Consider the following 16449-nt stretch of genomic DNA (forward strand, 5'->3'; position numbering starts at 1 on the left):
TTTGCAGGCTCAATCCCTGACCCCAGTTGGGGTGCATGGGGAAGACAACCAACAGATGTGTCTCTCTCACATCGATGTTTCTCTCCCCCCCTTCTAAAAAAATTAATGGGCAAAATATCCTCGAGTGAGTATATAAAAAATGAAAAATAGCCCTGGCTGGGCGGCTCAGTTGTGGTGGGTTTGTTTCCCAGGCAGGGCACATACCTAGGTTGCAGGTTTGATCCCTGTTTGGGGCAGGTGTGGGAGACAACTGATCCATGATTCTCACATCTCTCTCTATCAATTTTTTAAATGGAAAATATAATAAAGGGGTTATATAAGTTAGTATGTATTCAACATCAGGAAGTGGAAAACCCACCTTGGCCAGTTTTTCTCAGTGGTTAAAGAGTTGGCCTATAGACCAAAGGGTCCAAGGTCAATTCCGGGTCAAGGACATGTACTTGGGTTGCAGGCCTGATCCTGGCCCGAGTTGGGGTGTGTGCAGGAGACAACCGATCAATGTTTCTCTCTTTGTCTCTCTCTCCCTCCCTTCCTTCCACTCTCTAAAAACCAATGGAAAATAAAAATCCTCAGGTGAGGATTAATGGAAACACAAACAAAAAAAGAAATGGAAAACCCAGCTAGCAGTTGCCAATGCCATAAAGATGTTTTGTTTTAAAGTAAGAAACCCAGTAGTTTCAGGCACTGCTCAGTGTTGAAATCAAGGGCCCGAGTGCTGCTTCTCTCTACTTCGCCACCTCTCATGTTGGCTTCTCCTCCCCGACTTGCTACTGGCTCTGTGGTTGAATGTGGATGCCAGGCTCCAGACATCACTCCCATCTGCGGGCAGGAAGGAGGGACGGGATAGAGCAAAGCCTCGCACATTCCCCTCTGACCAGGAAATCAGAGTCCCTCCAGCTCATTGGCATTCCTCTCTCACATCATCACTCCAGCCGCCAGGGAATTGACAAAGTGAGCAGATAATATTTTCTTTAGCGGGAAGCCTGCAAGGGAAAAAGAGGATGGGAATCACCTAAGAGCTAAGAGACATGGGAGGTAAAGTCGGACAGTGACTTCGTCCCAAGTCAGGTAGGAACTCCAGAAGAAGAGAAGTGGTGCCTGAAATTTTCCCAGAATGATGGAGACTACAGATTCTTAATGAATCTCAACAGGATAAATAAAAAAAAATATTCATTCAGGCGAATAATAACTAAACTGCAGAAACAGCATAGTAAAGGGAAGTAATCTACAAATGATTTCTACTAACCAATAATTTAAAAAACAATCTAGTAGCTTTAGCCGGTTTGGCTCAGTGGATAGAGAGTCAGCCTGCGGACGGAAGGGCTCTGGGTTCGATTCTGGTCAAGGGCACGTACCTCAGTTGCAGGATCCTCCCTGGCCCGGGCCCTGGTTAGGGCGCTTGCAGGAGGCAACCCATCAATGTGTTTCTCTCACATCGATGTTTCTCTGTTTTTCCCCTCTCTCTTCTACCTTCTTTAAGAAATCAATGTGGGGGGGGGGGGGGGGAACATCCTTAGGTGAGGATTTAGAAAAACAAAAATAAAAAATCTAGTAGAAAATTGTCAAAGGCTAGAATAGCCAACTCACAAACGGCCAGTGACCATTTTAGACAATGTCCAGTCTCATTGGGACCAGGAAAATCTAAGCTGAAATACAGTGAGGCCGCGCGCAGCCCTCGGGCGGGGAAGCTGAGCCAGGGGAACGGGAAAGGACAGCTGCCGGAGAACCCTGAGTCCCATGAATGCTGTTTGCCAACATGTCTGAAACAGAATGGACAGTTTTCTAAAGAAATGGAAATATATTTCAAATATTAAATGTAAATCTTTCTCCAAAACTTAGAAGTAAGTAGAATTTGGACCATTAAAAATGTTGAATTCATTGTTTAAAATATCGTCATACACACATACCCAAAACCAAAGCCCACATTCTACTAACCCGTTAAGAAACAGAATCCCTAGTGTGTGCATCCAAGTGCAGAGAATTGAAAGTGAGGAGGAAGCTCCCCCTTCCCCACCCCCCTCCCCCGGCCCCCGGAGCCTGATTTCTCTTCCCTCTGAAGCACTAACAGCTAACAAGTAACAGTAACTTACATCAGGAATCAAAGATGCAGTGAGAACTTGTTAGAAGTTATATTATGTACAAGAATACATCTTTGTTGTATTACAGTTAATAGTTGCTTCTTTTTACTTTAGCATTTTTTCCTAATTTTCATCTAATGTACATCAGACGTTGGTGAGAGCTGGGCAGCGAAGGAGACCTTGCATTGGCCTAATTGTCAGAGTCAGAAATTCCATTTTCCAAGGCCTGTGAGGAGCTGCTGACAGCATGATTAATCTCAGAAGCGTTTAGGGATGTTTGTGAGCAATTTCACCAGTTCCTGTCATCAACAGAATAGAAACTTCCTATGTTATTAATTTTTTATTCACTATCTTGATGTAGATTGGAAAATAATATAATTACTCCTGACACTTTTAAAATGCATCCCATCAGAATGGACAGCAATACCCATCCCAGGCTTTTGATCAAGTTCTGCTGTTAAATTAGTCAGAAAAGTGCTCACTTATATGTGTACATTCAGCTAAATTCAGGTTTCTGGGTGTAGCGTATGAGTAAGGATGAGATTTTTTAAAAGTGAAAGCACTACTCTGTTCCCCAAAAGTTAGCAAGCATTCCCCTTCGGCCGGTGTAACACGGAGGAGTTTCAGCCATCGCGTGACACAGGTGAGGCAGGCTCTGCGGCATCGCTGCTGGGCCTGCGAAGGGCCGAGCGCGTGCCCACCGGGGCCGGGCTGCCCATAGACAGTCATGCGTCAGCAAGTGAAGACATTCGGTTCTTCCTTGCCAGCCTGTGTGCCTTCAGGGTCTCTCCGGCCGCGTGGCACCGGCAGGGACCCTCAGCACAGGGTCGAGTAGGAGAGGGGAGAGGACCGCCTGCCTGTCCCTTCGCCTGACCTTAGAGGAAAGTTTTCCGTTCCTCTCCACTAAGTATGACGTCCACTTGTGGCTTTGGTGTCTGTTCTGTATCATGTAAAGTAAATTCCCTTCTATTTCTAGAGATTTTAGAGCTTTTTCATTAATGGTTATTAAAGTCTGTGTAATGCTTTTCTGCATCTTTTGATAGGAGCGTGTGCTTTCCTTATTTAGCCTGTTGATATGAATCATGCTAATTGACTCCTGGATGCTGAACCAGCCTTGACTGACCATGATTCAATCTGCTCATATTTCTTTTATTGAGGATTTTTGTGTCTGCATTAATGTGGGAAGTTGATCTGTAGTTTTGTGGTGAAGTCTTTGTCTGGTTTGGGTATTAGGGTAATGCTGGCTTCACAGAATGCATTAGGGAGTGTTCCGTCCTCTTCTGTTTCCGGAAGAGATTGTGTAGAATTGGTTTTATTTCTTCCTTAAGTAGTTTAGGCAGAAGACTTTTTGTCCTTATATTCTGTGAAAACTTTCTCTTTCAATTTTTCTAGGTGTATGTGTGTAGAATGTTCCACTTACTCCTTCTCCACCCCTTTCACAACCAGTGATATGCTGATCATTTCTTAGTGTCACCAGGAAGCAGAATCAGTGAACTGTATTTAGATGTTGAGCCAGGAATGCTGGGCTCCAGGCTGTGCGGAGCCCAGCCTTACGCTCCGCTGCGCTTGTTTCTGCCTTTACTTCGGGTCCTTCCCCTGCTTTCCTGTGGCCACGAGAGAATCCAAGTTTAGCCCCAAGTGAATTGTCAAGCACAGTGAATGGCACGGATTTCAGGCAACTTCCAGCCCTGTTGCCTGGCACTTTCTGGCCTCTGGTCTCCACCTGCTTGTTGCTGACTAAGTTGGGGCAGAGTGGTAACCAAAAAGCATTGCATGGTAACAGGATTCTGGTAAAACAAATGCTTGCATTTTAAATTGGTTGGAAGATTTAGAGGTAATCCCATTCTTGGAATGCATCCTAAGGCACTAATTCAACAGAAGGAAACAAAACCACCCAAAGATGCTTATTGCAGAGTGTGTGATGTGACGTGAACACAGCTGCCCCTCGAGTACTGGGAGGTGGCCGGGCGCTGGGAGATAGCTGGGCTCTAGGAGGTGGCTGGGTCCTGGGGGGTGGCCGGGCGCTGGGAGGTGGCTGGGCGCTGGGAGGTGGCCGGGCGCTGGGAGGTGGCCGGGCCCTGGGAGGTGACCGGGTCCTGGTAGGCGGCCGGGTGCTTGGAAGTGGTCAGCAGTTACCTCGGCAGTGGCAGTGGCCTTGTGGGAGGTCAGTGTGTGAAGCAGGTGTGGCATCACAGGGAACCCAGAGAAGGGGAGACCCTTAGGATAACGGAATTAGGGTGACTTCCTCTTTTCACACTTTTTTTAAAGCTGCCATGTTGTTAACAGGTGAGAGGGTGGAGGTCATGTACCATGTTTTTAAAAGGGAAGGTGTCTTCTGAGTAAGAAGAAAAAGCTTTTCTTTTCCCCGATCACGTTTCCCACTGCCTTGGTGCTGCCTGCACCTGCGCCTCCCCGGGTGAGAGGTTCTCACAGCGCAGCCCTGGCCTGGGTCCGAGCTGCTTTGTGGGGAGGGTGCGTGGCGCCCGTGACCGCTCCCTTCCTCCCGCAGGAGCTCAGCGAGATGCTGCACACAGACCGGCCGGACTGGCAGAGCGTCATGCAGTACGTCGCCCAGATCTACAAGTACTTCGAGACCTAAGCCTGCGGGGCCCGCCAGCCGCCACCTGCCATCGTCCCGGAAGCCCCAGTCACTCCACAGGCCCTGCTCTCACGGCCACGGCCTGGCCGCTGGGTTTCAAAGGAAGGTTCCATCCAGCGGTCCAACTGACAAATGAGACAGAGCTGGCTCCACCGCGCACCCACCTTGAATTGAGATGCATTTGGGGTGTGAGTTGGGGAAGCTTTGCTCTCCCAGGGCCTCCCTACTTCCAGACCCAGGAGACCCCAGGGTGGCATGTGCAGCTGTGTGGCCTCCCCTGGAGCCGCCCTGAGATTGATAGGGACAACCGGCACTTCCTGCCAGTCCCCTCGTTACCAGCGCCCCGGCTTTGGCCTTTAAAAAAACCTTGCCCTTCTACCCACCCACTCCCTCCAAAAACAGCCAACAAAAGATAAGCATTTGCAGCCTGGAACACGTGAACCCTGCCGTCTGGGGTACGCTTATGGTCTAGGTATCAGCGGCACAGCTAGGCCTTGGTCACAGTTCGAGACCACTGTCCTGCACATGCTGTATGGATGGAAGACGGGCATGGGAGAAGGAGAAGGAGCCCCTGAGAGTTCGTTTCACTGTCCCTGTGGGGGCCTCCAGGTGGGCTCTGGCTCTCCGGGCGGCTGTGCAGGTGGGAGCCTGGCAGCGGTGCAGGTGGGAGCCTGGCTCTCTGGGCGGCGGTGCAGGTGGGAGCCTGGCTCTCCGGACGGCGGTGCAGGCGGGATCCTGGCTCTCCGGGCGGCGGTGCAGGTGGGAGCCTGGCTCTCTGGGCGGCGGTGCTGGGACTGGGTCACTCGCAGCTGCCTGTGCTCATGCCGAAGGGAAGCTGCAGTGATTCACCTCCTCCATCTGTCCTCCCATTTGCTCCACTCCCATTCTCGCCTACACACGCTTGTCCCATGTGCAGAATTGACCGACAGGAAGCCACCCGGGTGAAAGCCCTGTGTCTGCTGGGGTTGGGGGTATTTGTGCAGTGAAACAGCCTACAGGTGTATTTCTCGGGATACTGGGCAGACAGCAAATTTAAACATTCCAACTTTAGGCTTGTTTAGCATTTAGTACTTCAGCTGGGCTTCGTGTTCGCATGGCAACAAGGGTGGGCAGAGGCGGAAATGCAGTTTCTCTGCTCTTCTGGGCTCACTCTAAGTGAGAGCAGAGCCCCCTCGAGCGCCCCATTCGCCTGGGAGTTACGCTGAGCAAGTAGCCACCGGTGGTTCTTCGGTGTTCCTGGCGGCAAATAAAGGCACATTGCATGGCAAGTGGGGTGCGGTGCACATAAGTAAATCGGGGTGAATTCATCAGTGCCCTTCACTTGCTAATGAAGGTGCCCCGTAGCTGTGTGAGTGCCCCCAGACAAGGGTCATTGTCACATTGTTACAGCAGCGCTCTCCCTGCTTACGTCAATCTCATGGTGGGCGCTGTCCCAGCCAGGCCAGAGGCTCCAGGCCCAGCTCTGTCCTGGGAGAGGCGAGTTCGCCCTCCCTCCAGGCCACCCGGCAGGCCCGCCCCGCCGCCCTCTGCGCTGTGGAGGTTCCGGGGCGCTGGGGAGCGCCTGGCCTGCCCATCAGGTGTGGGGCCTGCGTGTTGTCTGAATCCCTGAGCCAGAGAGAGCCAGAGAGGGGCCTGGCAGGTGCTGCTGCTGCTTTCACATTTGGCCCTTGCTGTCCAGTGGAGGCGGAGGTGCCGTCTGAACAAGTCCCCTCCTCCTCGAATGAGCAGGTGAAAGCGGGACACTTGCCTCTCCCGCTGCTTCTGCCTGCTTACCACTGCTGTGGGGGCGGAACCCGGGCTGGTGAGCTGCGGTGCTGGCTCATCACCTCGAGGCTTGTGCAGGAGAGACCCTGAGGCCTTGGGATGGGAGGGGGGTCAGCACTGTCAGCGCCTGGTGCAGTGACTCCCACGGTGATTCAGCACAGGCTCTGGGCGGAGCGGAGCACGTGGGGGTGGGGGTGCCCTTTCCCCTCCCTCCATGCCCGTCCTGCTCTGTGCAGGTTAGAAAGGGGGAATGTCATACAAAAGGAAGACCATGTGCCAACTTATTTTTATAATTCAAGGAAGTTCCTTTACCACCATTTTGTTGCTGGGGGGCACGCGTGGAGGGGCGCGTGTGTCCGGTCGGACGGCACAGTGGCTGAGCAGGGCCGAAGCTGTCCCAGCGGGGCTGAGCCACAGAACAGGGTTTTTAAGTGTGTTTTTAGTTGGAGAGCTCAGAGCACAAGGGGAATGTGGGAAATCAGCGAGTTGTGTCATTTCGTTTCCTGTCCTGAGGTTTGCAGAGGCTGCAACAGCCATGTTTCTCCCATCTTCCTTCAGCCACTGCTCAGTCGTTTAAAAGTACTTGGTGGTTCTGCAGACCCTATTTTTAATGTATTATTTTTATATAAAAAGCACGTGCGATATGCAAGACCCATAAGAGCAGGCGGGGTTTTTAAAAGACATAGTGGTCTCTGCACCGGGGTGGTGTCGTGGCCTTGAACTGTGGTTAGTCTCCGGCACTGCCGAGCCTTGCCGCCTGGGGTAGCGTCCTGGGGAATCGCACACGCACACTCCCCAACCCGGGCCCCCCCTCACTGTAGAAAGGGGCGCAGCCTCCGGGATTCCTTCTCCATCTGTTGTTCACAGCTTTTGTTGGTGCGCAGGTGTTACACAAAGTGCACTTCCCACGGCGCTTAGCCGCCTGGCACTTAGCCGCCTGGCGCTTAACCGCCTGGCGCTTAACCGCCTGCGCTTAGCCGCCTGGCGTCGCAAGGGTTCTCAGCCGCCCTCTTCCCCGCTGAGGCGGTGCGGCGATGGAGGGTTCGGGTCTGTGAAAACCCCTCTGCCAAATGCAGCCCCAGTTCTTCCCCTCCCAGAGCTGAGCCATTTGAGACGACTGCCAAGGACATGCAGTAAAGGTGTGACCTGGCTGCCTTTTCACTAGTGCGTGTGTTTTTAATATCCCAGAAGCCCGAGTTCGCTGGAGGTTGCCTCCCTGACCCGGTTAGAGTTGCTGAGGCCCTGAGTGCTCACTGAGTTAACGATGGGAGTTGGATGCAGCTGACACACCTGTGGCCTTGTTGCTGCACAAGCTCACCAGGTGGTCCGAGCGTCCTCAGGGCAGGCCAGGCCAGCAGAGCTGGGTGCACGACTAACTGAAAGTGTATGATATATGACTAATATTTCTAATAAATATATTTTGTTTCTGTCTGATTGTGAATTTTTCCCAGTGACATTTGCTAGTATTTTCTCCAGTTACCAAGTGCACATTCAGACTGTTTTCAAACGAGTGTCTCCGTGTCCTTAGGCCAGTGATGGCGAACCTTCTGAGCTCGGCATGTCAGCATTTTGAAAAACCCTAACTTAACTCTGGTGCCGTGTCACATATAGAAATTGTTTGATATTTGCAACCATAGTAAAACAAAGACTTATATTTTTGATATTTATTTTATATATTTAAATGCCATTTAACCAAGAAAAATCAACCAAAAAAGTGAGTTTGTGTGTCACCTCTGACACGCGTGTCAGGTTCGCCATCACTGCCTTAGTCCTTGTTGGGCGGCGATTGCCCACACAGCTGCCCTGAGCTGGCGTCACTAGAAGTTACCAGAAGGACTGGGGTCCCCGCGGCTCCAGCCTCCTCCCCCTCACAGCCCTCTCCCAGGGAAGAGCATCCTCCGGCGAGGTGTGCAGATGGGTGGAGAGCAGCCCCCGCTGCCCCACTCAGCGTGAGCACAGAGGTCCTGGGAGAGCACACACGGGAGGGGAGTATCCCAGACACAGAGGCAGTGCTTTGGGGGGGGGGAGGGTTGGCACCAGTCAGTTGTGCGTGCTGATTGGCCAGGTATGTGTGCTGTTCAGGTGTCACTCGGAGGCTGTGCCACAGCAGAGGAGAAAGGAAGCTGCCCCTTCTAGAATCCACTCCCCTGCTTCCATGGAAGCCCCGCTGTCAGGGGCCCTTCCTGGGGAGCCCTGCATCTGCTCTGTGGGGCCTCTGAGGAGAGCTTCCCGCGCCCCCGGGCTCCGGACGCACCAGGACAGCGCAGGTTTTGTTGGTTCAACATCTGATTACCTGCAACCATGTCCTGCGCACACGCACACACACGCACACAGGCGTTTGCTGATGGCCAGTGTCTGCACCTGAAAAGTGACCCCTCAGTAGTTCCCCATTGTTTGGGGCCCATCAGGGAGGCCTGGACCCCCTGAATGAAGCACGTCCCCGGACATTTGTGTCAGATGCGTTGTCTGGCTCGTGCTGAGTCGGGCATCCGGCAAGAAATTCCCAGCAGTGCCGATGCAGGTGGCATCCGCTGGTCGCTGGTGGCATCCTCTGTGGATGGGGGCTCTATGCGCCCGGAGGCCTAGCAGTCCCAGGCCGTGGCCCCGGCGCCCCCCCTCTGTGTGGCGGCCTCAGTGGTTCTGGGCTCACTGCACTCGCCCCCTGCAGGCAGGCCACGTTTTACTTGCTCATGATGCCTCAGCCTCCTGTATAATCATTGCTGGGTGCATCATTTTGCTTAATCCAGCTACGATGAACTCTCGTCCCAGCTTGGAATTCCCACGGAGGTCAGGGAGCAGCTGGCTCAGCGTCAGTCAGCCCAACAGCCCAGGCTCAGGGCAGCCTAGACCGGCCTTCCCAGCATGGGCCAGCGTGATGGCGAACATCCTGGAACTGCGGATGTGAGACCCTTGGGGAGAAACTTGAAACCGAATCGCCTGAAGATCTTCGTCATTTGTCCTTTTTGTTTTAAATATTTTTATTGAATTTATTGGAGTGACATTGGTTAATAAAGTTATATAGGTTTCAGATGTACAGTCCTGTGATATAGTATCTGTATTTGTATTGTGTATTCACCCGAAGTCAAGCCTCCTGTCACCATGTCATCCCTTTACCCTCTCTTCCTCCCCTACCCCCTCTCCCTCTTTTAATCACCATACGGTTGTGTGTGTCTATGAGATTGTGGGGGGCTGTTTCTCTCTTTTCCATGTCCCGCATGGAAAAGGAAACAGTCCATTTGCTGAGTGGAGGAGCTGGGGATTAAGAAATTAAAGAAAGACCAAGATGCAGAAATAGATTTTAAGCTGGGGCCAGGTGGGCGCCATCCTCTCTGATAGAGAGGCGGCAAAAGGCGGCCTGAGCCACACAGCAGGTTTATTTTAAAGGCCTAGATTTACATATCTAGTTCCGCCCCTGCCTGATTAACATGTCCAGCCTTATTGGGGAAGCATGTTCCCAGGGCATGGCTCTGCCTATGCTCTGAGTTCAGCTGACAATAATTATAAGAAAATGCCTAGGTGCCTCCCAGGTGGCCCTCTACATGAGATGTTGGAGGTTTTTTCTTAATCTACACATTTTCACTCAGCCCCAAACCCTTCTCTTCTGACAACTGTCAGTCTGTTTCTGTTTTGTTTGTTTTGTTCATTAGATTCTACATATGAGTAAAATCACACACAGTACTTGTCTTTCTCTGACTGGCTTATGTCACTTAGCATAATATCTCCAGGTCCATCCAAAAAGGTAAGATTTTCTTCTTTTTATGGCCGAGTAGTGTTCCATTGTGTAAATGTACCACAGCTTTTTTGTCTACTCAGCTACTGACGGACATTTAGGCAGCCTCCAAACCTTGACTCTTGTGAATAACACTGCAATGGACTCACGGGTGCATATTTACTTTTAAATCAGTGTTTCAGGATTCTTAGCATAAATTCCCAGTCATGGGATTGCTGGGTCATAAGGCAGTTCCATTTTTAATTTTTCGAGGTAACTCCATACTGCTTTCCACGGCGGCTGCACCAGTCTGCATTCCCACCAACAGTGCACGGGGGTTCCCTTTTCTCCACACCCTCGCCTACACTTTTGTTGATTTATTGGAGAAAGCCATTCTGACAAATGGGAAGTGATACCTCATTGTGGTTTTAATTTGTATCTCTCTGATGATTAGTGATGATGAGCATCTTTTCATATGTCTATTGGCCATCTGTATGTCCTCTTTGGAGAAGTGCCTATTCAGATCTTTTACCCATTTTTTAATTGGATTGATTTTTTTTTTTTTTGATTTTTTTTTTTGCTGTTGAGCTATATAAGTTTTTTATAAATTTTGGATATTAGCCCCTTATCAGATGTATCATTGGCAAATATGTTCTTCCATTCAATAGGTTATCTTTTCATTTTGTTGATGGTTTCCTTTGCTGTGCCAAAACGTTTTAATTTGATGTAGTCCCATTTGTTTATTTTCTCTTTTATTGCCCTTGCCTGAGAAGATATGTCAGAAAAAAATATTGTTTCAAGAAATGTTCAAGATTTTACTGCCTATTCTGGATTTTTAAAAATTACTTTTTAAAATTGATTTTAGAGAGGAAGGGAGAGGGAGAGAAACAGCAATGATGAGAAAGAATCATTGATCGGCTGCCTCCTGCCCACCCCACACTGAGGATCAAACCCACAACCCGAGCATGTGCCCTGACCGGGAATTGAACTATGGCCTCCTGGTTCATAGGTCAACACTCAACCACTGAGCCATGCCGGCAGGACATCTTCTAGGATGTTTATCGCTTTAAGTCTAAGATTTAAATCTTTAATCCATTTTAAGTTTATACGGGGTGAAAAGAGGGTCCTAGTTTCATATTTTTGCATATATTTGTCCAGTTTTCTCAGTAACGTTTTGTCTTTACCCCGTTGTATGTTCTTGCCTCCTGTGTCAAATGTTAACTGACCATAAGGCTGTAGGTTCATTTACGGGCTCTATTCTGTCCATAGGTCTACATGTCTGTTTTTATGTCAGTGCCATGCTGCTTTGATTACTGAAGCCTGTAGTATAGTTTGCTATTAGGTGGCATGATACCTGCAACTTTGTTCTTTCTCAAGATTACTGAAGCTCTTCAGGGTCTTCTGTGGTACCATATAGAGTTTTGGAATAGTTCTAGTTCTGTGAAATATGCCATTGGAATTGCATTGAACTTCATTGAATCTATAGATTGCTTTATGTAGTATGAACATCTGTGTGGTGTTAATTCTTCCTATCCATGAGCATGGTATGTGCTGCCACTGATGTGTATCTTCCTCAGCTTCTTTCTTTAGTGTCTTATAACTTTCTGAGTGCAGGTCTTTACCTCCTTGGTTAAACTCATTCCTAGGTACCTTTTTTTGTTGTTGTTGCAGTTTTAAATGGGATTGTTTTCTTAGTTTCTCTTTCTGATAGTTTATAATTGGTGTATAAAAACGTCACCGATTTCTGAATATTAATTTTGTATCCTACTTTACTGAATTTATCCATTTTAGCAGTTTTTTGGTGGAGTTTTCTATATACAGTATCGTGTCACCTGCAAATAATAACAGTTTTACTCTTCCTTTCCAACTTGGATGCCTTTTATTTCTTCTTGTCTGATTGCTGTGGCTAGGATTTCTAGTACTATGTTGAATAAGAATGGTGAAAGCCAACTCCCTGTCTTATTCCCAATCTTAGGGGAAATGTAGTTTTTTCCCATTGAGTATGATGTTGCCAGTGGGTTTGTCATATATGGCCTTTATTACATTGAGGTATGTTCTCTCTATTTCCACTTTCCTGAGAATTTTTATCATAATTGGGCAATGGATTTCATCAAATGTTTTTTTCTGCATACATATGCTTTTTATGTTTCATTTTATTTTTTAGTGTATCACATTTATTGATTTGTGGATATTGTAGCAACCCTGCATCACCAGAATAAATCCCACTTAATCATGGTGTGTGGTCTTTTTAATGTATTTCTTGATCTGGTTTGCTAATATTGTGTTGATTTTAACATCGATGTTCATCAGGGATATTGCCCTGTAATTTTCTTTCCTGTAGTATCTTTATCTGGTTTTGGAATTAGGAACATGCTGGCCTCATAAAATGAGCTCTGAGTCTTCCCTCCTCTTGAATGTTTTTGAATAGTTTGAAAAGGAAACCTGTTACAACTTCTTTGAATGTTTGGTAAAATTCGCCCATGAAGCCATCCAGTCCAGGACTTTTGCTGGTAGTTTTGTGATTACTGCTTTTATTTCAGTACTTGTATATGGTCTATTTAGATTTTCTGATTCTTCCAGATTCAATTTTAGAAGATTTTATCTTTCTAGGAATTTGTCCATTTCATCCATATTGTCCAATTTGTTGGCATATAGTTGTTCATAATATTTTCTTACAATCCTTTGTATTTCTGTGGTGTCAGTTGTTACATCTCTTTCTGATTTTATTTATTTTGGTCCTCTCTCTTTCTTTCCTTATGAGTCTAGTTAAAAGTTTTCAATCTGGTTTGTCTTTCCAAAGAACCAGCTCTTAGTTTCATTTATTATTTTTCTTGTACTTTATTTTTTACTTTTTATGTCTTTAATCTTTACTATTCCCTTCCTTCTACTTACTTTTGGTTTTGTTTGTTGTTCTTTTTCTAGTTCTTTTAGGCATAAAGTATGATTACTTAAGATTTTTCTTTCTTTTAGAGGTAGTTCAGTATTGCTGTGAATTTCCCTATTAGGACTGCTTTTGCTGTGCCCCATAGATTTGGGGTTGTCGTGTGTTCATTTTCATTTGTTTCAAGGTAACTTTTGATTTCTTCCTTGAGCTCATTGGTGACACATTCATTGTTTAGTAACATGTTATTTAGTCTCCATGTGTTTGTGTGTTTTTCTGTTTTTTTCTTTTTGTTAATCCTCACCCAATGATATTTTTCCATTGATTTTTAGAGAGAGTGGAAGGGAAATGGAGAGACAGAGAGAAACATCGATGTGAGACAGACACATCGATTGGTTGCCTCCTGCACACACCCCGACCAGGGCCAGAGAACCTGCAGTCGAGGTACATGCCCTTGACCATAATCAAACCAAGACCCTTCAGTCCATGGGCCAATGCTCTATCACTGAGCCAAACCAGCTAGGGCCAGTTTTTTCATTTGTAAATGATACCTAGTTTCATACCATTGTGGTCGGAAAATATGCTTGATATGATTCTAATCTTCTTGAATTTATTAAGACTTGTTTTGTGTCCTAACATATGGTCTACACAGGAAAATGTTCCTTATGCACTTGAAAAGAATGGTATATTCTGCTGCTTTGGGATGAAATACTCAGAAGATATCAATTAAATCCTTCTGATTTAATGTGTTATTTAAAGCCATTTTTTCCTGGTTGGTTTTTTGTCTAGAAGATCTATCCATTGATGTTAATGGGGCGTTAAAATCCCCTACTATAACTGTATTACTGTCACGCTCTCCCTTTATGTTCATCAAGATTTGCTTTATAAATTTAGGTGTTCCTATGTTGGATGCATAAATGTTTACAAGGGTTATTTCCTCTTGCTGGATTGATCCCTTTAACATTATGTAATGTCCTTCTTTGTCTCTTGTTATGGCCTTTGTTTTGAAATCTAATTTGTCTGATATAAGTATTGCTATCCCAGCTTTTCTCTTTTCATTTCTAGTTGCATTAAATATTTTTCCCATCTCTTTACTTTCAGTCTGTGTGTATCTTTTGTTCTGAGGTAGATCTCTTGTAGATAGCATATATATGGGTCTTGCTTTCTTATCCATTCAGCTAACCTGTATCTTTTGATTGGAACATTTAATCTGTTTACATTTAAAGTAATTATTGATAGGTACTTACCTATTTCCATTTTGCTCTTTATACTTATGTTCCTCCTCTCTCCCTCTCTCTCTCCCCCCCCCCCTCCCTCCCTCCCTCTCTCCTTTTTTTTTCTTAAAAAAGACTCTTTAGCCCTAACAGGTTTGGCTCAGTGGATAGAGCGTCAGCCTGCGGACTGAAGGGTCCCAGGTTCGATTCCAGTCAAGGGCATGTACCTTGGTTGTGGGAACATCCCCAATGGGGTGTGTGCAGGAGGCAGCTGATGGATGTTTCTCTCTCATCGATGTTTCTAACTCTCTATCCCTCTCCCTTCCTCTCTGTAAAAAAAATCAATAAAATATATTTATAAAAAAAAAAAAGACTCTTTAACATTCCTTGTAATACTAATTTTGCGGTAATGAACTTTAGCGTTTTTTTGTCTGGGAAGCTCTATTTCACCTATTTTTTCCCCCTTATTTTTAATGTTATCTTTGCTAGTTAGACTAGTCTTGGTTGTAGGTCCTTGGTTTTTATGTCAATCCCTTCTGACCTGAAGTGTTTCTGTTGAAACATCAGCTGACAGCCATATGGAAGCTCTCTTGTAGGTAACTAACTGTCCTTCTCTTGATGTTCTTGGATAAAGATTTTCTTTATCCAAAAAAAAAGAAATATTTTCTTTATCGTTAACCTTTCTTATTTTATTATGATGTGTCTAGGTGTGGGCCTCTTTGGGCTCATTCCATTGGGACTCTCTGTGCTTCCTTTGCCAGATTATGGAAGTTTTCAGTCATTATTTTTTCAAACAGGTCCTTGATCCTTTGCTCTCCATCTTCTCCTTCTGGTACCCATATGATGCAGATGTTGTTATGCTTGATGTTGTCCTAGATATCCCTTAGACTCCTAATTTTTTTAAAAAATTATTTTTTCTTTTTGTTGCTCAGCTTGGATGTTTTCTGTTATCTTGTCCTCTAAATTGCTGACTCAATCCTCTGCTTCATCTAATCTGTATTTGATTTTTTTCTAGTGTATTTTTTGAATTTTATTGATTGTTAGAGGGAAGGAGGGAGGTAGAGAGAGAGGGAGAAACATCAATGTGAGAGAAAAACATTGATCAGTTGTCTCCCTCATGTACCCCAACCAGGGATCGAACTCACAACTTGGGTATGTGACCTGACTGGGAATTGAACCCACTACTTTTCAGTGCACAGGAGGATGCTCCTACCAACTGAGCCACACTAACCAGATCTCTAGTGCATTCTTCATTTCAGATATTGTATGCATTTCTGGGTGGTCCTTTTTTACTATTCCTATGCTCTTTTTAATGCTTATTCTCTCTAAGTTCTCACTGAGATCATCCATTCTTCCTCAGAGATCCTTGAGCATCCATATAAGCATTGTTTTGAACTCTACATCTGGTATCTTGGTTGCTTCCATTTAGTTTAATTCTTTTTCTGGGGATTTCTCTTATTCTTTAATTTGGGCCTCTTTCTTTGTCTCCCCATTTGTCTGCCTTTTTGTGTTTGTCTCTGTATATTACGTAGATCTGCTATGACTCCCAAACTTGTTATGGTTGCTTTATGTTGTAGATGTCTTATGGGGATCAGTGGCACCATCTTCCAGATCACCTGAACTAGGTACTCCACGAATGCCTCTCGTGTGGGTTACATGCGCCTTCCTGTTGTGGTTGAGTCTTGAATACTGTTGGCCTGTTCATGTACTGAGGTTAGCCTCAGGCTGGCTGATTATAAAGATTACCTCAATCACAGTGTATTTCTCTCCTCTTTCTCAAAAATCAATAAAAATTTACAAACAAATCAACCTGCCCTGGAAATCCTCCAATGTGGACCCAGAACCAACACAACCAGTGGTGGGCTTCAGACCACCCCAGAACTTGACCCAACTAACCACACAATTGGCACACCCAAAGGGAGATTTTGGCAGGCACCAGACCCGCTGGGAACAGCTCTGCCTCGGTGGCCAATCACAGTCTGAAGCCACCACTGGTTGTGGGTCTACTTGGGAGGATTTCAGTGCAGGTTGGTACCAGACGCTGCCCGTAACTTGCCTTGGGCTACCTGTCTGGAGTGACCACACGCTTTGCTGTTTGTGGCTGCCTCTACTGGGCCTGGGTGTGCATGGGAGGGGCCAAGCTGTGTACAAAGGTCAGCTTTCTCCAACTCTGAGTCTGGGGCAGATCACTAAAAGGCCCCAAG

At 46.7% G+C, this 16449-nt stretch overlaps 1 protein-coding gene across 1 annotated transcript in view; it reads left to right on the forward strand.

The window, feature by feature from the left end:
• The window catches only part of SPECC1 (sperm antigen with calponin homology and coiled-coil domains 1), a 247101-nt gene extending 239229 nt beyond the window's left edge, over positions 1 to 7872 (forward strand). The window contains exon 15 of the mRNA XM_081110787.1: positions 4588 to 7872. Coding sequence (XP_080966913.1) covers positions 4588 to 4677 — 90 coding nt within the window. The 3' untranslated portion in view covers positions 4678 to 7872. The remainder of the gene's footprint in view (positions 1 to 4587) is intronic.
• Positions 7873 to 16449: the final 8577 nt, after the last annotated feature.

Source organism: Myotis nattereri (genome assembly GCF_964212035.1).
Source record: "Myotis nattereri genome assembly, chromosome: 16".
NCBI classification, from domain to species: domain Eukaryota; kingdom Metazoa; phylum Chordata; class Mammalia; order Chiroptera; family Vespertilionidae; genus Myotis; species Myotis nattereri.